Here is a 22,917-nt window from a genome sequence, read left to right as displayed (position 1 = left end):
ACGGAAAGAGGGAAGATCTTTAGGAAACGGAGGGAGTATTATATTAATAAATGAAATTTTTTCTTACCCGGGGCATAGCCCGGGTTTAATAACTAGTAAATATAGAAAATACGATTAATTATCAAGAATAATTAATTAGGCTTTTCAAAAATGGGCTTTAAAAGTAAAATTAATTATCATGAATAAGTCAGGGTTTAAAAATTGACCATATTTAATTACTATTATGTAAATATATATTTCATTATCTTAATTTATTGGGTTAATGTCAACATATGTTTACAAAATATTATTCTTTCTATAATTTTTAATAATACATAATCAATAATATTGATGGTCAAATTGTGCATAGGCAAGTTCCCAGTTAAGATGATAAATCTAGGACTATTGGTGGGTTAGGTTGGTGTGGTTTGAGATATAACCCAAACCAAACAACAAACATACAATTTGACATTTTTCCAAACCAAACCGCATTACACTTTTACCCAAACAAACCCTAATCGCACCACGTGAAATGGTTTGGTGTGATTCTATTTAACAATCTTTTCATTTGCGATATGAGTTTGTAATCTAAGAATTAAGATAATTGTTCATAATATTTGTGGACTGTGGTACAATTTCTGTAAAGTTATTGTAAACTTGTTGTTGCTGGAAAATAGTTAATTAACTACAAATTTTTGGAAATGTAACTCATAAATAGGGATGGCAATGGGCAGGGTCTGGGTAAGGTAAGGCTAGACCCATACCCTAATTTTTGGATATAGACCCATACCCTACCCATACCCATAGGGTAAATTTTTTTAAGACCCGTGCCCGTACCCATAGGGCCCGATAGGGTTTGGGTAGGGTCTAGGGTCTAAACTGGGTCCAACACAACAAATAATTCCACGTATATTATCATATGTATATATAATCGTTAAGCACAATTTTATATACTAATTTTGCAATTAGCTTGTACTAGTTCTACACTTATGTTTATATCTATAATTATTTTAATTTTAAAAAATAAAAAAATATATATTTTATTTAAATGGGTCTATGGGTAGGGTCTGGATATTTGAGGAGTGGACCCATACCCTACGCTTACCCGATAGGACCAAGACCCATACCCTACCCTTACCCATAGGGTCCAAAAAATTAAGACCCATACCCTAATTTTAGGGTAGGGTCTAGGCGGGTCTAGGTAAGGTCCTGGACCCATTGCCATCTCTACTCATAAATGACTAACATATGTTGTTGGAAACCCAATACATAGTTCAACTAAATAATTTTTGCAGTTTATGTTGCAGTTTGGTTTTATAGAGATTCAAAACCTAACCCAAATTGCATTCTACAATTTGGATTATGATTTGATATTGTCTAGATCATACTCCAAGCTGCCGTGGATACATCTGTTGAAAAACAAAGGTTGTTATATATCGTTCTCTATGGTCCTATTTAGAAATTAGCGGATAGTTACTAGCTGTTAGCTGATTGTAGTAGCTACTTTTAGTCATTCCCAAACCTCTAATGTCAAAAAGCTCATTTCAAAAGAGCTTTTTGGATTGAAAATAAGCTAATTAAAACCTATTTTTACCAAATACTCAAATTAGAAGATTGATTAGTCAAGTCCTCTAATATAAGCTCAGAACTCTAATTCTGTCCCAAACAAGACCTACATATAAATCGTGCAAAACAAACTCCAAAATGCACGGGCATAGGTGACTAGTTAAGAAACAAAGCTAAAATGATACGATATTACACTCCCATCCCACTTGCCACTTGCCAGTTGCCAGCGTCGGACCACTTTAATTCCTTCTCTTTGAAGAGAGAAGCCTCTTTTTGCGTTTTCTCTCTCCTCCTCTTTCTTCCCAAGTTCTTCAAGGGTCTTCTTCATCGAAGTCGAAACCCTCTTCAAACTCCTTGAAATCATCATAAATCACGCTAATCTTTTGAGAATGCACAAGTAGATACATACATAGATAAATGATGAATCCTCAGCAGCAAGCTCTGATGCAGCAACAGTCTCTTTTTTACCCTACCCTTCTTGCAGCTTCTCAGGTTACTTTCTTTTTGTGATCCATAATTAGCTCGTCTTCTTCTTGATCGATTAAGATTTCAATTTTTGTTTCTTGTTTCTCATCTCTGCTGATTGATTTTTTTTTGTGTTTTTCTATTGGTCTGACGTGATTAGGGTTTTTCGATTTTGTGATTTTGGGGTTGTTTTCCGGTGATTCAGTTTTGTTTTACATATGTAGAATAAGATTTGAAGATTTTAGATTGTAGATTTCACCTAAAGATTGGATCTTAACTGTTTGTTGCTGTAGTTGCGATTTTGTGGTAAATTTTAATTTTATTTTATTCAACATATGTATCATATACAGCAAAAAAAAAAAAAAAAAATACAGCATGAAAACTTAATTAACTTAACTATGGTTAGTAAGTCTCTTTTTTTTTTTTCCTCCTACTGTCTATTTATTAAGTCGAAATGAGTTCCAGAAAGAGTGAGAGAACAGCCAGAAAGATGAATACAACGGAATTCAAGATTAGTCGTGGTCGTAGGACTATAGGGCAATAAAAACAGCAGCAATCAAACATCTCAAAAGTTGGAGTAAAAAGGGTATAGAAAGCAATAGCTGGGGTGGTAGTATAATTCTGGCGAGGGGCAGGCTGTGGGTCGTCTGTGTGGACCGACGGGAGTGGAGTGGAGTTGGCTGGGGGTCGTCAGCAATAGGCGACGGGGAGGGTGGGGGGCCGTGGCTATTGAGCAACGGGGTCAAGTACCCAATTTCATGGTGCCTTTAAGTCGCGCGGGGGAACGAGGGTTGGTCGCCGGCGTCGAGCGGGGGACGAGACTTGACGCGGGCATCGTGCGGGGGACGAGAAGTGTCGCCGGCGTCGTGTGAGAAGGAGGAGCGGCGATGAGCAAGGTTGGCTGTTGTTGCTGGGTATCGTTAGTGTGGGTATCATTGAGTTGGGGTTAAATTTCTAAGGATAGGTTAGTCTTTTACTCTTTTTTTCTTTTTTTTTTTTTTTTGGTATTTAGCCTTTTTTTTTGTTGCTGTATACCTCTTTTTTAATACTATGGGAAAGAAAGGAGGAAGGTGCAACTTAAAGGTTAACAACTAAATTCAAGTGTTTGAAAAGTAAATGAAGTAGTTTTCACTTTAGTGGTTAAAATTATCATGATCAGTACGTGTATAGTTGACATCTAAGTTTGTTGTGCTTCTTATATAATACAGCATTTTGATAACTGAAATATGAAAACTAAAAATTGGCAATGTTAAAGGAATAGTCCTTATAAAGTTGGCATTCCGAGAAATTATCTAAAAAAAAAAAAAAGTTGGCATTCCGAGAATGTATGTGCGTCTTTTAGTTAAAATTTCTTTTTGGGTGTCTGATTGTTTGCCAATGATAACTATATACCTTGTTTGAGAATTTAAGTTCTGTTGTCCTTTTTGCGTAATCTGCTTTTCCTAGTAATTTCTTATGTATCATGATTAGCATTACTTGTATCGTTGCAGTTCATGAATACCTCCTTTAAGCCATATCTGTCCTGCAATTCTTGGTCACCAACTTGCTGTAGGGATGGGTGCCTTTCTAAAGTTGAAAATGCTCCCTCTTTCGTGAAGTCTAGACATTGTTCTTACTCCTCTTTACCTCTTTTAGCATGCCTCTTTATCATCCTCATCTCAGCTGGATGCAATGCTACTATAACATTGATTTAAGGTCTAAAGAGTCCAAGTTTTAGGATCGATTTCCTAAGCTTCGAGCTGTATGATCAGCCTGATTTGTTAGTCTATGCTCCTTTGACCTTATTGCAGGAGCTTATTACTTATTCTTCTTAGATTAGATCACACTAGACTCAAAAAAATAAAAACAAAAACTAGACCACACCCGGCCTTATTTTTTTTTCTCTTATTACTTATTATGTTTGATTTCGTATTCGTGGACTTTATTGAAATTGGATTTTTGAAAATATATGTCGAGCGGAGTCCAATTAGATCCCACATGATAGCGTTATATCTTACTTCCTCTATTTCTTAATAACTGTATCATATTGACTTTTAACACTATTTGGTTATCAACTTTGACCATATTTAGTTATTATTTTGTAAAAATAAATTTCTTTTTTTTTAATACTTGTTGGGTTATTCTCAATGTATATTTTCACAATATTATTTTTTATAATATATAATTAAAGATATTGATGGTCAAAATTATGCATCGGCAAGTGTGCCTAGTCAATATGATGCATCTATTAAGAAACACAGGGAGTATAAACTAAGGTAATTACACCAAAAAGACTATTGTTAGATCAGACTACCTTATTTCATGTCAAGAGAGCATACTTTAATCAATTCAATAGTATGAACAATCTTTAACTAAATAACAATCTTCTGACTTTGAGAGTTTCGTGTCCGATTCAAAACACAATTGAATTTGTGATCTAAAGACAACAATTTTTAAGTTTTTCAAAATAATATTACTCACATAAGATATGTGCCCGTAAAAATATTAATGAATTATCAACAACACAACTATGGAACTAAAGGATATTTTTTTTAGAGTAATGCATACTAGGGCAATACTTGCTATAATTATCTCACAAGTATCACCAATTTTTTCTTCTTCGAATCCATTGAATAAAGCGTGTTTAAGAATCCATAGTCTAGATCAAATGTATTGTTTTATTGCAATATGCGTCATATTCTTGCAGTTAAATTTTGGTTGCTAACATGTAAGCTGTATGTATCTTTCTGGCTGGTTAGTTCCATACATGCTGTAGTTACGATATCAGGTACACAATATTCTTTTTGATCTGTATATCAATAGAAATTCTTGTCTCAACAGGTGGTGAGTGAATCTAGGAACCCAGGCATTGTTGGTTGTACACATTCTGGATCTTTCTCTGCAGAAGGTTAGTATTATCGAACCCTTAATTCGTTGTGGAAACCCTTAATTCGCAGATTGACGTGGTAGTGAATGATCTTTACTCTCAGAAATCGTGTTTTGAACATGCAAAATAACCTATATCATATCATTCAGGGAGTACATCTGTTGTATGTCAGTCTTATTGATTTTGTATCCAACGTCACAGTCTGCCTATCCCTCCCCCTTCTTATTTAAGTATAGGGACACTATCATAAGAGTACAAGCTAGTCATCACTCGTACTCCACACTAAGCTTAGTTAAGAGTTATTCTTTCACTAAGATTTTACTCTCATACATAAATCCACCCTTAGGTGGAAATTTCACACCTGATTATATTGGTGCAATTATATCGTTAGCAACTTGGGATAAACAATTCTATTTGTGCAATTTATGTCCTTAACTTGAGGTTTTTTCAAAGAATTTAATATTCCATCCGTCCCATGCGTCATAAGAATTGTTGTCAATTTTGTCTTAGTTCTAAAAAGCAGCGTGCCTAGGCGCCAAGCAAGTGGAGGTGCAGGCCAAAACGCCTCCTAGCAAGTCAATTGCAGCGCAGTTTAAGAGGCGTAGGGAGGCGATTTATGGGATGAGGCATGAGAGAGAAGATATGAGTTTAGATTCACAAAAAGAACCATGTTTTTCAAATTAACACTTACCCAATATTTACCTTGCAAAATCGAGGAAAAACCCTTATTTGATTGCATGATCTTCATTTCAACCCACAAATTGAAATCTATAACCCAAAATCGCGAATTGTGAACCAATATCGCAAATCAAGGAAAAATATCGCGGTTGTGGTCGTGATTGCGTTAGCGTTTGGTTGTCGCGAAAGCGGCTTGTAATGGATTAATCGAACACATCGTGGCCTACCAGGCGTGAATTCTTTCAAAAAATTCACATTAATATGTTCGAACCTTATTTGCATTGTTTTAGTTTATGAAGCATTATTACAACATTATATAATCAATTCTATCATAATATCATGTTCCGTCAGCTGTATAATTAATTCATAACATATTTTTGGTCAATGTTTGAAAAGAACGGATGTAAGGGGGATAAAAACGTTATGACGCAACGAGTTCGCGTTATGGAACGGGCAATGCGGCGAGAAATATGTGTTTTTTATTATGGCGTTACGTAACGGGATTTCGCTGAATGGTAAATCCAAAATCCGTTACAGAACGGCTGTTGCGTAACGGAACGGGAAGTATTAATTCCATGCCGCAAATTGGTGGTTGTTGGTTTGACAGAAGTTGTTGGTGAGACTTCTCTGGTGGCCGATGGGACCATCTGCCATCTCCTGTGGCCGTTGACTAATGTTGTCTTCAGATTAGGGTAGTTTTCAATTTGTCCATCTCCTACCCTCTCTTTCTTCTTTTTTTAATCTATACCTGTTCCTCTCTTTCTCATTCGTCTCTTTAGGTTGTCCGTCCATTTTCCTTCTTATCCCTTCCTCTTCTAACTATTCTTTTTCTTTCTCTGGTATGGTACTTAGTGTTAGCATTCCGTTAATTTTCTTTTTCTTCTCCCCCTATTCTCATGACAGATTTCTTCCCCCTTATCTATAATATATGTATATATATATATATATATTGTTTATTTATTGAAACTTAATTTTTCTTTAAGTCAAATAAGGAACTCATTTACTGATGACTGTACCTATAAAAAACAAAAGATTAAAAAAGAAGTGCTTCGCCTACAAGATGTGCACACCTTTGCTTTACACCTTGCACCTCCCTTTGCCTTGCACCGTGCGCCTTTTAAAACTAAAAATTTTGTTAGGTGTCAAATTTGTTTTTCTTTCAGATGTCCAAAACTAGTTGCCAAGTTTCTAATAATCATAAGCTAAAGCATCTAATTACCGATCTGAATTGCTATTGGTCAGAAGCAATTTAATAGGTGGGAAACATCAAAATAAATGTTGTACCCTTTTTTTATTATTTCCTTAATTTTGAGAACTAATAGGATTTGGACGGTGTAGCTAAGACGTATTACAAGTTGTAGAAAGAAACTTATTCGATATATCTAATTGCTGTCATTATTTCTTGTCCTGATGTGACACTTTGATCTTTAAATTTGCTGCACTTGTCAGGTTTAGGACTCATTTTCTATCTGAATCTTAAGTACAGAAAATTACCCTATTCATCTTGCACAACTTTTATCTGTGTTACTCATGAATAATCTATCAATAAAGCTCTTAATTTTATAATGTTTTGACTCGACCAGGGTATGGTTAAGACTCAACTATTTAATGCCTCTGCCTCACCCAAGCTGACCTAAGTACAACCGTGGGAATGGCCCAACTTTACAGAAAAGTAATTGCTTTTTTAGCTGAAAACAAATATAGGATGCAAAATCAAATTCTTTTAGAATATATTGTGGATATATGGATAAAAGATGTAGGGTTCACATTTAAAGCCTTGTATGCGAAGATTGATGCTTTATAATATGAGGAAACAAAATGATTCTTTGATTTGAAAAATTCAGTTAATTTGGAGTATATCATAAAAAAACCTCAGAATTAAACTTTAGCTCAATTGGAAGAAGCTCTGTTTTTTCTCTTAGTTAATATTTCTGAAATTAGATAGCAAGGTTTGGTAGAGGGAAGTTCTCTCTTAGAGTTCAATACTTACTACATGCTATTTTGGGTTAGTCGTGGTTTGTTTCATAATTTAAAAGTCCTATTGCTATTGTGATTTGTTGTTTGCTTCATTTTCCAAAATTGCTGACGGGAGTAGTGGGGTGAACCAAGGGGGCGTTTGGCTCACAATAATCTGGTATGAGGTATGAGTTTGGAATGGTAAAACCCATACTTGGTTTTTGTTCTAAAACATCGCAATATGTAAACCCATACGGCCAAACCTTAAACCTCCAAGGTATAGAGTTTAGAAACTCAAGGGGAAAGAAGATGAGAGAGGAGAGGGACAATAGTGCTGGGGTTTCTTGACATTGAGGGGCTGCACCTTTTTGTCAAGCACTACCTCCTGATTTCATTGTTATCTCTGATCATTTTCCACTTTGTTTTATATTTTCCTTGCCTTAGTTAATATGTTTTTTGCAATGCCCTTCAAATTTTGTACTATGGCATTCAGAAGTTGCTTTGTGATCCACTCTTTCTTACTAAATTTCTCTAATATTCTGCAAGTATCTTATGTTGGTTCTATATTTGCGTACCTACCAAATTAGGATATAACCATACGAGTTGTTAGTAGTAAATCCGGAGTGGCATCAATGATAAATTTTTGATGGCACGTTAATAAACGCTACTCCCTTGTCCTGGAATAAATACGAATACAACAGTTTTGACTTTTCCAATATTCAAGTCTTTCACTTTGGCCAATTTTTTTATCAATATATTGAAACAAGTTTTAGTATATATAAGAATGTTCTTTGATTTATCTCGATGTATAGATTCAACATCTCAACTTTCCAAAATTTGACGCTAGGGATCCTAAGTCCCAACTATTGCCACATATTTTTTAAGGTCCCAACCATTGGACGTCCCAACTATGGAATAGTGCTTTTGGGTGGACTTAACTAACTTGTAATGGTTGAGTTGGTAAGTATTTGTGTGTGGGGCCCACTAACTTATCCCAAAATAATTCCGTCCATGAGCCAAATCTCCTATTGCTAGAAATTGACACAATGAACTGCTTTTGAGGAAGCAAAAAATTGAGAAGTACTTATATATAAGCCAAAATCCAGGTCACACCCAATTTTTATAAGCCAAAATTCGACATAATTCATCCGACTTTGATCAAAGAAGTTTCACACCATAGAGAAATCTAGCTTTAAAATGATAACCTTTTCCTGGGAAGATATAACAAACAATTAGTGAGCAAGATGAAGCAGTAGTTCAGATTGAACATTAAAATCCCCTAAAATTTTCAACTTCATCAAAGATAATAGAGAATCATAAACAATAGTAATATATTATTTGCGTTTGGTAGGCTTTACTAATGTGTGTGCGCGTGTGCGTGTCTATATCTTTGGTTTAAATTTTTTTGACCTTTTTTGTTAATTAACTGATTCCTTGATGCTTGCACAAACTTTTTGACCTCCTCTATTAGGCATTGAGATGATTGAAGATAACTTTTTTCTTTGATGATGCAGATAATTCACGATTTGATGCTTCTCAATATGAATTTTTTGGTCGAAATGTTGGTGAAGAGGTTGAGTTGGGGGGCCTAGAAGATGATCGAGATGACATATCTGTAGTTCCCTTGCATACCGATGAATATCACTTGTTTAATAAAGATGAGGTATGACTTGCTGGCATTTATTGTGTATGTGTGTGTGTGTGTATATATATATATATATGTATACATACATATTCCTGTGGATGTGGTTGATATGGAAGAGAATGAAGCATTTTTGAACTAAAGTTATAACTATCTCTTCGTTGAATTGCTATCCTGCTCCTTCATTCAAAGTGGAGATCATGAGTGATCTGCGAATTCAGTTTTTAGCTATGATTTATTTTGCGGATCTTGATTCTGTTTTAGAAGATATCTTAGTATGTAGTAGTCATTTCACTTCCTTGCTTTGGCCTCATGTCAGAAGGGATGGAAATGTTGTTGCCCATCACCTTGCTAAGTTAGTACCTTTTGGGGTTGAACAAATATGGGAAAACTATTGTCTTGTGGAGGTTAGCCCGTATGTATTGATGGACACTTTGTCTATGAATGAATGAGAATGGTACTGACTCTACCTAATACCATACTAAACTCTCAACATAATTTCCCTCTTTCTAATCTCCTATATTTATAGAATTTTTTTCCTCGCTAACTCCCCAATTTATTTCTCAAGTTACTACTAATTAAGTGATACCAAGGGTGCCCCTCTCCTTAGGCCAATTCATTACATTATATGCTGCTCTCTCTCTTATATGTATCTTACTCTTTTAAGTCTCCCATTCTGCCAGGTCACTCCCAGTTTAATTGAAGTCAGTATTTTCTGCTGCATCTTTTTCCTCAATGTCTATACTGCTTCTCCTTGTCTTCTAACATGCCATCTTAGCTTAACTAGATATTCATTCATGATGATTGATGTTCTAGCTCTCATCTCATTCTTTATTGCCTTCGTATTCTCCCCCTCTAATTGAGGCAGCTCATCCACCTTATATGCCATGTTATTTGCAAGTTCATTTCTGTTTTCCTAGTTGAGGGAGTAGGGAGTTTAGTTATGTCAGTTATAGAAATCGTCTTATGGTTATTTATTCTCCCGGTGCATGCCTGTGCTTTTCTTATTGTAATATGTTGTTCGATATAAGACTCATACTGTTGGCAGTTGCTCCTAGCTTCAGCTTTTAAGCTGAATGAGTTGAGTATATGGCCTCCTTGGTCCTAATTATTTCTAGCATGTGCTTTATTCATAAGTCGAATTGGCCCTCCATCTTCTTCTTTCATGTGAACGTCAGGGAGTATACGATGCTTGGATTATCGTCCTACCTTTACCAGGATCTGTTGTGTTGTGTATTAAATTGAACTGTTAAGCCCAATAAAACCATGAATCTTATTTTATCTGCATGAAACATGTAGAAAATGAGTTCTATAAATTATTGCAAAGCTTCTTCGTCTTCTGAGCTTGTTAATCTGGCTCATAAACTAAGATTCGCTGCCGATCACTCCTTTGGTTATCTACAATTCAGATGTGTGGGTCCAATTTGTGATTCACTCATCAGTAAGCAGATTTTCTGAGAGTTGGGAATTGTAGGTGTGGGTTTCCATGATGAAGTATTGCTAGAGACTTCCTCCATTTTATTCTTTTTGTTTGCTTAAGTAACTTCTTTTATTCCATATTACATATCACTCAAAATATCTAGGTTTTACTTTTGAGTTTAATATATCAAGCAACTTACCTGTCAGTCACAATTCAATGACAACAGTTTCTTAATATGTGTAAAATACTAATTTGGAGTGGAAGGAATATATATTTCTCTTTGGATAGGAATGAGGTCCCTTGGCTGTGCTTCTTGGCTAGTTATTAGAGCTTAACTAAAAGGTTTTTGAAATCGAGTACTGTTATTTGAGGTGCTTATGTGTTTGATTCTGTGTTAGAGTGGTGTTGCTGCGTTATGCAACATCTTTCCTAATTTATGAAATTACTACCATAGTAAATGTATATAAAAAATAAGGAAATAACTTATCAGTTGGTGATTGTGGTCAAACTTGGTCTCTTCGGTTTAGATGCTAATGATCTTAAATTCTATGTTGAACTCCAATTCTTTGTGGGTATTACATCTTAAATGCTCACAGGCTGCTTGATTTTCCGTTTATGTTGACACTAAGATGAAATAAATTTTCACCCAAGGTTTAATATTCCGGGTCTTCTCAAATAATTTGAGCAACCCATGCGATGTGTTTGTTACATGTTGACCTGGTGTTGTAATCTTGTAGCTTTATACTTAATGCCTGACTGAAGATTGCGTTTATGATTGATGAAAAGTTCAACCCATGCTATATTGACACTGAGACTCCAATTGGTCGACCTCTTATATGTTATTTTTATGCTGTTTCAGGGGCAGGATGTTAGTTTAGCATCTTTGTCTGAAGCAGATGATCTGGAAACAACATACTTGAAGGTAAGATCCCATGATGTTTTCACTTTTCTAGTACTGGTGGATGGTGATGTTTTAGCGTATTGTATTTGTGGATAAAAGGTTGTACATAAATGATTGCTAATGGTATTTTCTTTTATGAAAGAGACGTGGAAAGGGTGTCTCAAGTGTTTATGAATCTCTTGTGCATTGTTTAGTCTTCTCTCTGAACTTACCTTGGCTCTTTTGTAGTATGACAATGAACAAGGCTTTTTCAACATGTTGACATTGTGAAAAAGTGGGACTTGGCTTAATATGTGTCAGTAGGTTGGTAGTTTAGGCAGACCTTATGAACTCAGTTAAGAGTTCAGCATAATCCAGGAATGCACGCGTGGGATGTCATGGGGGTGCAAGGAGGGGGTTGGGAAATTAGATATGAAGTTAGTATTGTGAAACAGAGGGGAGTGGAAGGAGCCTTGGTCCTAAGGTTTGTTATGTAATTCCTTTTTCGCTTTTGGTTTTTTATGTGTGGAGGTAGAGGGAGTAGAGAGAACATTGACTGTTCCATTAGATGAGTTATGAAAAGTTGAAAACTCTTGGAATACTCCCATTGATAAAGCTTTTCCTTTGTACCCTCCAGGAAAAGCTAAAGAAGAATTTCTAATCCTTGCTTGTGGATATAGGTCTCAATGATTGAACCACGTAAAAATTAGACGAGAGAACATTTCAAATTAAATCAAATGCACTGCCCATGCCCCAAGCAATAGTCTAACATTCCTGAAAAGGTTTAATCGAGTGTAAAAAATACTTAATACCTAACCTGAGACGAAAAAACATGACCAAAATCCCTTATCACCAGCTTGATCATCTGAACAAGCAAAAGTATTTATGCAAGGGGATCAATTCATGATAGGGTGTGAGGGGTCCAGATTATGTTAACTTAGCAGTTACTTTGTTCAGATTGGGAATACTCCTGTTTTTTCATTTGTTACACTTTCCTTTTTTGGCTGTTTCTATTTAATTGTTACACTTTCTTTTTTTCCCTAATATGGTAACCTATCACGTCAACTTTTACACTTTTCTCCCTCATACCCGACCACCCATTTTATTTATTAAACCACCCAAAACCTTCCCACCTACCCTATTTTTCTCTCTCCAATATTTTAGTGGTTCTTTTAGATTATTCAAAAACCAAATATTCTTTGGTTGTACTTCTTTCATGCTTTTTGCATAATTTCCTTGGTTCTCCCCCCAAAGTGAAGTGTAACAATTAATTGTAAACGGAGGGAGTATATAAGAAGTATAGTACCATTGCTGAGATGTTATTATTGTAATCCAAAGATTTACTTTTGACCTCAAGATCTGTCGGAGCTCTAGTTTTGATGGAAGTGGATATGCTATCCTTTAAATCATGACAATCAATGAAATAGACCTTTGGGCTCAAGTGTTGTTTGCTAAATGCTAACTGAAGGGTTCTCCTTGACCTCTTAAATATATGGAAGTTGAATATTATCATCCTTTTTCTAGGTGTTTGTAGATTCCTAACTCGAACCTTTCATGTTTAATTTCTGGGTCTGCAAGAAAAAACTTTAGGATCTAAATATCTTGTCTTGGGTGGGTGGGTGGGTGTTTGTTTTATTCCCCTATACATAAAAGGTCTTTTTACTTACAGTGTATTTTCTCTTACTATGATCTTTATTTCTGTAAGAAAAGAAAGTCAATGTAGAAGATAATTTCCAGGATTGCTAATGCCTAGTGTTTTAACCCACTATGTGGAAACTGGGGCGCAGGAGAATTTGAGATCTCTGTGTCATTCCTTTATTTCAGATACATCTTAGGAGATGCATTTTAGTCAAACATAATGTACAAAGAATGTTGACCGCTGTCTTCTCTCTATATTGTATTATTAGGTATAGGGCCTTTGCATTTGTCTTTTGTATCTGTATCCATTTGGCAGGCTTTATTGTTGTTAATTTGCATAGCTTCTGGGTGTTTGTAAACACAAGTTATCAATTTTCTGCTTAACTCTTCCTAACAATGAATTAATTTGTCAACAGCTGAACAGAGCTGTGACGGGACCAAGGAATCCTGGGGTTATCGGTGATAGAGGGTCTGGATCTTTGTCAAGAGAAAGTAAGTCGGGCATCACTTGGAGTTATATAGTTTCCCCAACGTAATTCTAGATGGAAGTTTACTATGAGTTGATAAATATGATTGTCTTAGTTTATTTCCAGTTCCAGGCTATATACTGCTTTCAATACCTTGCTCAATTTCTCTTGTAGTTTTTAATGTTTTTTCTTTTCCTGTTTTCCTCGCTTCCTTGTCAGTATGTGTTACTTCTTTCCTTTTTGGGGTTTTTCTGTCTGTTTTCTCTTATTTGTGGATTTTATTTTTTATCTGGTCCTTCTAATTAGAATTATACTAGTCCCTTACCGGACTTTGATATCATAGGGTCAGTTACTCAATTATATATACCAGTGTACATAATTCACAAATTGTTTCCCGTCGCTGAACAAATTCAGGAACGGGATTCATTGCATAGAGTATTGATTTTGGGAAGGAGCCCTTTTATCCATGAATTGCTAATTGGTGAATGCCAAATTGGAATGCTCAAACCAATTAGCATTTCGCAGACCCCCAGCGAATTATGTAACTGATATAAACGGTATGTTAATTTGAATCTTCATTTTACCTCAAGCACCAATGTTGGATCCTTGGCACCCTGACACTTCGACTCTTCATCTCAGGGAAAAGTCATTTTTTTTGAAAAATAGCCTAGATCTCATGTTTGACATGATTACACGAGTCAAACTTACATATGTATGTTCTTTTCCTTGACCTTTTTGCTGTCCCTTTGCTGCTTACTCTTCCTCTCTTTCTCTAGAGGTGAACTATTTCTTCCTTTTCCTCTCTAGTTTGCATTTCTTTGTTTTATTTATATATTTGTATGCGATATTCCCTCGTGCTTACCTTTTTTTTCGTAGAAGATTTTTTGTAAAATTTCCAAAGTGGCCTTTTCATCTAACCTGATATTGTAGATACATATTAATTTCATTGTATGAAGATTTTGTGGAAATTTTCCAACTGGTGTTTTAATACTCTCTGATATGGAGTTAAAGATAGGTCGAATCAATAGCATTAGTTGAACCTATATTTGATCTATATGTTGTGAATCTATATTAAACACGGAATATAACATCAAGTCAAAACTCGAAAGAGGTTCATACAACTTTTGAAAGATGTCACTTTTGGATGATTCCCTTCATCTTCTCATGTCTATGCAAATGCAGCTCCTATTCACATTCCATGATTAAAAAAATTCAGGCTCCTATACTGGAGTAAAATTTATAGCTAAAAAAGGTCCCTATTGCTTCTATTACATACTCTCTGTTTTTCTGTTTAAGCTACACACTTTCCTTTTGGATTTCTTTTTAAGCTACACACTGTTGCTTTTTTTTTATATATATATTTGGTAAAATGTCTTGTCTATTTTCTCCTCTTTTTCGACCCGTGTCCATTTTTGTATATAAATCATATAATACTCTTTATCTTCCTTATTTTCTGCCATTAGTGATGCTTAAACTTGTTGATTCATAGCAAACGGTATCAGGTCAGAGCAGTATTCAGGGAGATTAGGATGCTGGTTTCGAATCCCCATTATTTCACTTCCCATTTTCTGTCCCTTGAGACCAAAATTTCACCAAATTGCAAATCCACGTTTGAAAACCCTGCATCGGAAATTGACCTCACTTCTCCAGCTTATGTTCCTATGCCCAAACCATCAAAGGACTTCTCCTTACCACATTCCACCAGAGCTTTATACTCTTCCATGAGAACTTCCATTTACCTGCAACATTCAACAAAGAGGTGCTTGAACGTCTAAGGCAGCAATCTGATACTTCTGTATATAGCATTGCCCCACGTTGCCAAGGCTGAGAATCGAGTGCGGACTACTACCCACCTTGATGACAAGGTGGAAGTTTGGGGGAACCTGTAATGCAGTGAACCGACCTAAGGGCGAGAGGTATTATTGGTACTGCATTATTACTCAATTTAGAGGTTAGCTTGAGGAATAGTTAGAGAGTTATCGAAGGAAGAAATCTTATAAATAGAGCATATTAGGGAGAAAAAAGTATATTGAAAATAGATGAGAAATTGGGTGAGCTCATAGTAGTTCAATTGGGAGTAAATCAAGCCTCTTCTTCTTCCTTATTTTCTGCTACTAATGATGCTTGAACTATGTTCAAATGGTACTGGAGCAGTACAATTCTGGGAGATTTAGAGTGCTAGTTTATTGCCAAAAAAAGTCTGTTATTGGATTTAGCCGGAATACTTGCTGCGCAACAGATGCAAGTGTGGATCAGAGAGGAGCCTTAAAATTTTTCTCTACGTTTTTAGTTTTCTCTCTCCACCTTTTTCGGTTTCTCGCTCGTACTTTTGGACTTCCTCATTGGTTCTTCCCCCATTGTGGAGTGAGTAAACTAGAAAGAAACGGAGGGAGTAGCACACAGCAGATAGGTTCTTAAAACTTCGAGCTTCTCCAGCATTGCGCAACTCTTTGGAAGAAATTTGGTACTCATAAAGTTGGATCACCATACATGTAAGTGTTATATTTGTTTGACTTAATATCACAAGATACAGATCAAGTAAAGTTCAACTACTACAACATATTGAGTGCTACCAATAGTCTTCTGTAAAAACTTTACAAGCACGTAATAACAACTTGTGGAGGAAACTAACGATGGAGTATGCATCCCCCTCATACTAAGCTTGTTGTTTGAGATCAACTATAACCTTTTGCTTACACTGTCAACTTCAGATACTTCTGGCTTACCTGATCTTCTTTATATCATAAGCGGAAATTTGTTTTTCACTATGATGTTTCATTATTTAAAAAGGTTGCAAATTTTGTTTTACGATTATTTACTGTACGGAATCTTAAGCATGTGTTTTGGTTTCTTGTCATTTCAGGTTCATCTGCTGCGGATTGGTCAAGGGATGGCTGGTTGGACCATGGTGTGGGGGATGTTGACAATGGTTTGGAAAATAAAAGGTGGTCCTCTCAGCCCCATTGCTTATCTAATCATCCCGGTGAATATAAACCTCTGCATAGAGCATTGTCTTACCCGGAGCAGCAATTACAACAGCAGCAGTATCTTCAGCAACACTTCTCAAGCGAAACAATGTCATCTCCTAAATCATCTTTTACCTCTTTTCCTCCTCCTGGAGGCAGAGCTCAGCCGCCTTTGTCTCATCGCCATTCACTTCCTCTAAATATCTCATCTCTGAATTCTGGTCCTGATCTAACTCTCTCTGCTCCAAATCTGTCACCTATGTCTGATTCGGGTCGTCAGTTCTCTGGCCTATCTAGTGCCCAAGGATTACGATATGGTGGAAGCTTTTCAGGTATAACACCTGGTCATGGAATCAGTAACCAGCCACGAAGCCAGTGGAGCAACCATGCTGGTTTATTACATGGGGATCATTCTAGGATTCTCAACAATGTTTTGCAACAGCATTTTACTCATCAAAACGGTTTACTACATTCTTCGCCATTGGTGTCGCCACGGCGACAGCTGCAACAAGGACTACGTCAGTCGCTACCATCACTGGCACATTTTTCATTGTTGCAGTCCCAGCTCATTGGTAGCCATCCATCACTGCCCACTCATCTTTTGAAAAAGTACGACACAGCATATGCTATTGGTGAAACAAGGGATCAAAGACCTAAATCAATGCGTGGTAAGCATCATCGTTATAGTCAGCAAGGATCTGAGTCTGCTAGCCAGAAGAATGATTGCATTCAGTTCAGATCTAAGTACATGACCGCTGAGGAGATAGATAGTATACTGAAGATGCAGCATACTTCTCACAGCAATGACCCATATATAGATGATTACTATCACCAAGCTTCTGCTGCAAAAAGATCATCAGGTACAAGGCTGAAACATCACTTTGCTCCACTTCATATGCGTGATCTACCTTCTCGTGCGCGTAATAGTGGTTCTGATCAGCATGGTCATCAGTCATTTGATAGCTTGAGAAGGTTGGCCTTGTCATCCATTCGGAGGCCTAGACCTCTTCTTGAAATTGAACCCCCATCCTCAGGATGCAATGATGGTAGCACAGAACGCAGGTCACTAGAACAAGAACCAATGTTTGCTGCCAGAATCACTGTTGAGGATGCTTTTACTCTTCTTCTTGATGTAGATGATGTTGACCGCTTTTTACAATTTAGTCCACCCCAAGATGGTGGTTCTCAACTTAGGCGGAAACGGCAGGTTCTGCTAGAAGCCTTGGCTGCATCCCTTCAGCTTGTCGATCCTCTTGGAAGTGGGGGACATTCAGTTGGTCCAGGGGATGATATTGTGTTCATGCGGCTTGTTTCCCTTCCGAAGGGTTGGAAGCTTCTCGCCAAGTATCTCGAGCTTCTTACAGTTGGCCCTGGGCCTGCAAGTGAGCTGGCTCGAATTGTCTGCATGGCTGTTTTCCGGCATTTAAGATTTCTGTTTGGTGGTCTTCCAACTGACCCTGGGGCTGCTGTGGCCACTGTAGATCTTGGAAAGGCAGTTTCAACTTGTGTCAGTGGCATGGATCTCCGAGGTCTGAGTGCTTGTCTTGCTGCTGTTGTTTGTTCTACGGAGCAGCCGCCACTCCGTCCTCTTGGAAGTCCTACAGGAGATCTTGCTTCTGTAATCTTGAAGTCACTGCTTGAAAGAGCCACCGTGCTAACCAAACCAAATCCACAATCCCCTGGCAGCTGTAATATTCCTCATTATAACTTCTGGAAAGCTTCTTTCACAACGTTCTTTACTCTGCTCACAAAGTACTGTGTTAGCAAGTATGACACTATAATACAATCAAATTCTGAATTTTCAAGTTCTGAAGCAGCAAGGGCTATCCGCAGAGAGATGCCAGTGGAGCTCCTACGTGCAAGTCTTCCTCACACCGATGAGCACCAGCGGAGGATGTTGATGGATTTTGCTCACCAATCTATTCCGTTTTCTGGCACTGGATTCAATCTTCGTGATGAGGAAAACAGTGGCTGGATAACTTCAGAATCGGTTAGGAGTTAGGAGGGGCATGATTAACTGAGGCATAGCCATGTTGGTTGCAACATGAATGAGAGGTTTGACATGGGAAGGTTCTATGTTGCTTTTGCTCCGAATGGCTTCGTTGTGTTGGGAAGTGGTTGCGATAAGTGCCATCTGGTTTATTTGGGTGGTGTACTTGTTTGACTTTGTGGAGTCACAATTAATGCCTATTTGAATGAACTGAGTGTTCCTATTGTGTATAATTCAGAAAAAGTTCATGTGGTCGAAAATAGTGATGTTTCCTCTTGTGCAGGGCCTTATTTTTGGAGCCCTGTTAACCCTTAGGACAGAACTAGCATCATAGGGGTTGAAATTGTACAGAATGTAACCGAATTGATTTTCCTTCTGCCTTTCTTACAGATTGTTCGACTATGTTGCTATTGTTAAAGAAGGGCCCTGTGTATTTTAGTCAGAAAATATCTCTAGTCAGCATAATTTATGAATTTATGCTGTTGCTGTTCAAGTCCCACCTATTTGTTTGAAATTAGCTATGTAATTTCAGGTTAAAATGTTGGCTAAAGATGTTAGTTGAGATTATTGCTTTTTGATTTGTGCTTTCTTAAGATTAGGTGGGGCTTATTTCTTATCTTAGGGGTGAATTCTTAGTTGATCATTTTTTTTTTGGATGAAACATTATTCTTACATTGTTATGAAGTGTTGATGTTTCCAATCTAAAAATAAGTAAGATGTTTATCTTACTATCTTGCACAAGAATCTGCATTTGACATCCGTTATTATTCCGGCTAGCTACTTGGCGGATGTTTTTAATCCCAGGAGTAGTGGGGCCACAAATAACATGAATCATTAGCTTTTGCATTTCTGAGAGCACCCACAATCTGTTTTAAGAGAGTAAGATTCTTATGAGTTTCTATAAAATGGTAGAAAAAAATTATGGGAAACTGAAATCACGAAATCATTTATCATTTGATCCATAGTCTATCTTGCTTCTTAGGAACCGGCCAAAAATATTTTGGAAAGGCCGCTTGGTTCCATACGGTAAGGTTATTAATATTCCACCTTCCACAAAGTTTTTAAAGCAAAATCTTATCCAAGACACCATAACTTTGTCCGAAAGAGTAATTTTCAGTATGAAGATAAGTTCTGCTAAGGCGACACAAATATATTAGAACCCCTGTAGAAGCGAAGCACGTTGGAGTCAACCAGAATAAGGAGTTTTCTTAACGAATTGAGTTTGAGATTCGGCCACAAACTATCTATGCAAATATATTAAAAGGCGTGCATAAACAAGAAATTGTGTCACGTGGCACTCTCTCCCTAGTGAGTTTTAGTTCATGTAATCCATGTACAATAATTTTTTTTAGTAATTGCGTAATATAGGATTTGATCCCGAAACCTCAAGTACATATACTAAAGTCTTAATCACTACGCTGAGTTGTACTCCTTTTGTTTTTTTTTTTTTATCTTTCTCACTTTCCGTTTTAGTGTGTTTTTTTTAACCTTCTCACTTTGAATCTATCTATTTAAGGTAATGAAATCTTCCAATATTACCCTCATCTATTCACTAATATTTACATCTAATACCTAACCAAAATAATAAAATAATTTCTAGTGGGCCTCAATTTTTCCATTAGATTCCACTCCATCTCTCTCCTATCTCAATCATTCTGGATCCTTCTCCAATGTTCATATAATCTTTCACTACTATCAGCCACCCATTAAAAATCTCATTCAATGAACTGTTCCCAACCACCCATTAAATCCATTTCAATGCACTATTCTCATTCTCCATCCTCATACTCCTAACATATCTCTCTCATATAATTCACACACTCTCTCTCTTTCTCTCTCATATAATTCACTTACACTCTCTCTCAGAACCCTTGATCTAAAATCACTGTTCTTCATCTTCTCTCTCTCACACACAAAGTTTTTCGCAAATCACTTTCTTGCAAAATTCAAACACCTAAATTTTCTATTAAAGATTTTTGCGATTTGTCTGGGTAATTTTCTGGGTTTGTGATTTTTAAAGATCATGGCTGAGTGATTTTAGAGATTTCTGAGGAATCTCAGAGTGTTCCAAACTCTCTGACGATGAAGTTGAGGAACTCTTTGTTCCAGACTCAGAGAGCCCTGAAAAGTTCTTTAAACGAGGCTTTCAACAGTGAAGAAGACGAAGAACTAATTGTACCAGACACACCTGACAGAGAAGTCTCCAGATCTGAGGTCGAAGTTGATGAATTTCCATTACCGTCGCCGGAGGAAATTTACAACAATTTGAAAATTTATTTTTCGGCGGTGAAACTTAAGCATTGTCAACCTTCGAGGGAGTTTCCTTAACTTTTTTTTTATGTTTTGTCAATTAATTTTTGTGATGATTGAATGTGGTTTTGCTGCTGGTAGATTTTAGGATTATCATGTTTTTATTTTTTATGCTTTGTCTAATGTTTTTTGCTGCTGCTGAAATTATGTTTTTTTGCTGACATGCATGATGATTAAATGTTCATGCTCTCTATTTTGCTGCTTCTCATGTTTGTCAATTAATTTTTGTGATGATTGAATGTGGTTTTGCTGCTGGTAGATCTTAGGATTATCCTGTTTTTATTTTTTCTGCTTTGTCTAATTTTTTTTGCTGCTGCTGAAATTATGTTTATTGCTGCTACTGAATTTTTTGTTTGCTGTTGCATAAATTATTTTCGTCTGGTTTTTGGTGCTGAAACGAACTTGAATGTGGTTTTGCTGCTGGTAGATCTTAGGATTATCCTGTTTTTACTTTTTATGCTTTTTCTAATTTTTTTTGCTGTGTTTTTTGCTGCTGCTGAAATTATGTTTTTTGCTGCTAAAATTATATTTTTTTCTGATATGCATGATGATTAAATGTTCATGCTCTCTGTTTTGCTACTTCTCATGTTATGTTGATGTTAATTTTATGTTTTTCCTATGTTTTTTTTCTCTTATTATTTGTTATTCATGTTGTTCATCATATTATTCTTTATGAGTGTTGTTGATAATCTTAGGAGTATCATGTTTTGTCAATAAGTGACGATTGAATGTTCATGCTCTCTGTTTTGCTGCTAGTAGTGTTGGATTAGGGTCATGTTGGTTCCTGTGTTGATGATGAGTTGCATATGGCCATTGTTTTAGTCAAATGTAGTGCGGCTAACTAAGTGTATCCTACTTAGAATCATGGGTAGCTCTGTGATGCATAGTAGCCACCGCAGTAGCATAAAGCTTGATTCAAGTGGGTTATGCTTGTGTTATTACCACCTCATTTGACAACCTCAATGACCAAACATGTGAGAGGTTCATTTTATCATTGATATGCTTCAATTCATTTCTAAGTAAGATGATGACTTGATTTCAATAGATACAGACATGCATGATGGACTTGTAAATATAAAAATGTGACTACCCAAGCAGAATATATATCATATGCATATGCTTTCAAAATGTTTATAAAAAGTTGTATGTTTTCCATTAAACTTCCTACCTTCACAAAAACTTTCTTCTTTCACAAAAACTTTCTACCTATTCTTAACAATAACTTTCTAGATATTCTTCATCTTCTTGTTGTAAGATGTTCAATTGCCATTCATATGTTAAGCAATGCATTGAACTGCTTTATGAACATCTTTAACAGATGAACCAACATTTCTTTGAACAACATTTCTCATATCTATGTAAGTGGGATTTGTGTACAATATGTTTCTTTGAAGTAAACTGATGACCCACATACACCTTCTTAGCTTTTTCTTCATGTCCAAATCTGGTTTTAATGGACTTGTATGAGGTCTTAACCCCCGCCCCCCTTTTAACTATCCTCCATAATGTTGTGTAATGCAAATCAAGTGCATGAGCTAACACTCTTAAACTTGTCCTTTGACATAAAGGTACAGAGGATACCTGATGAAGAGTGACCTTTGCCTTTTGTCTTCCACATTTGTGTTTGTTGGTTCTGACATTGATGGGCTGCCCTTGAGCTACTTGATTCATGGCTTTTTTCTAGATGTTGTAAATGGTCCTTGTGGTGACATTGAACTTCTGTGCAACTTTCTTCTTCGCCCCCATGGAAGATTTCGAACCACTATTTGACTTAGAATTCATTCAGCGATGATTTGGCGTTTTTCATTGCTGAGCCTAGGCCCGTGATGTGGCTATTGAACAGATACTACAAGGGCAGATGCTTCACCTTCTACACTTTCATCAAGCTCTGAGGCCTATAATGACAATGATGCCATTTTTTTTTAAAAAAAATCTTTCTGTTTTTTTTCTAAGTTAGCAAGTGGTAGGGGATGAGTTGAGAGGGTATATTTAGTTAAGATATCTGAAATTTTAAGTTTGGAGGGAAACTTTTAGTTTATGAAATTTCATTACTTTTGCCTCCTTTATTTTTGCTTCAATTTTAAACTCGTGTAA

The 22,917-nt window shown here is 36.4% G+C and overlaps 1 protein-coding gene across 2 annotated transcripts; it reads left to right on the top strand.

Moving 5' to 3' along the window:
* The first annotated feature begins 1,749 nt into the window (after nucleotides 1-1,749).
* Nucleotides 1,750-19,091, top strand: LOC104898860 (hypothetical protein). Of its 2 annotated transcripts, none has more exons than XM_010685987.4 (6): nucleotides 1,750-2,037; nucleotides 4,831-4,897; nucleotides 9,025-9,173; nucleotides 11,432-11,494; nucleotides 13,507-13,582; nucleotides 16,421-19,091. In XM_010685987.4, exons 1-6 carry the CDS (start codon nucleotides 1,963-1,965, stop codon nucleotides 18,523-18,525), a joined length of 2,535 nt encoding a protein of 844 aa, XP_010684289.1. In that variant the 5' UTR covers nucleotides 1,750-1,962; the 3' UTR covers nucleotides 18,526-19,091. The 2 variants fall into 2 exon arrangements, with proteins under 2 accessions (XP_010684289.1, XP_048504474.1); XM_048648517.2 differs by having other exon boundaries at nucleotides 4,813-4,897.
* The last annotated feature ends 3,826 nt before the right edge of the window (nucleotides 19,092-22,917 follow it).

This window comes from Beta vulgaris, chromosome 7 (genome assembly GCF_026745355.1).
Source record: "Beta vulgaris subsp. vulgaris cultivar EL10 chromosome 7, EL10.2, whole genome shotgun sequence".
Taxonomy (NCBI): domain Eukaryota; kingdom Viridiplantae; phylum Streptophyta; class Magnoliopsida; order Caryophyllales; family Amaranthaceae; genus Beta; species Beta vulgaris.
This window is presented reverse-complemented; position numbering and strand designations above follow the sequence as displayed.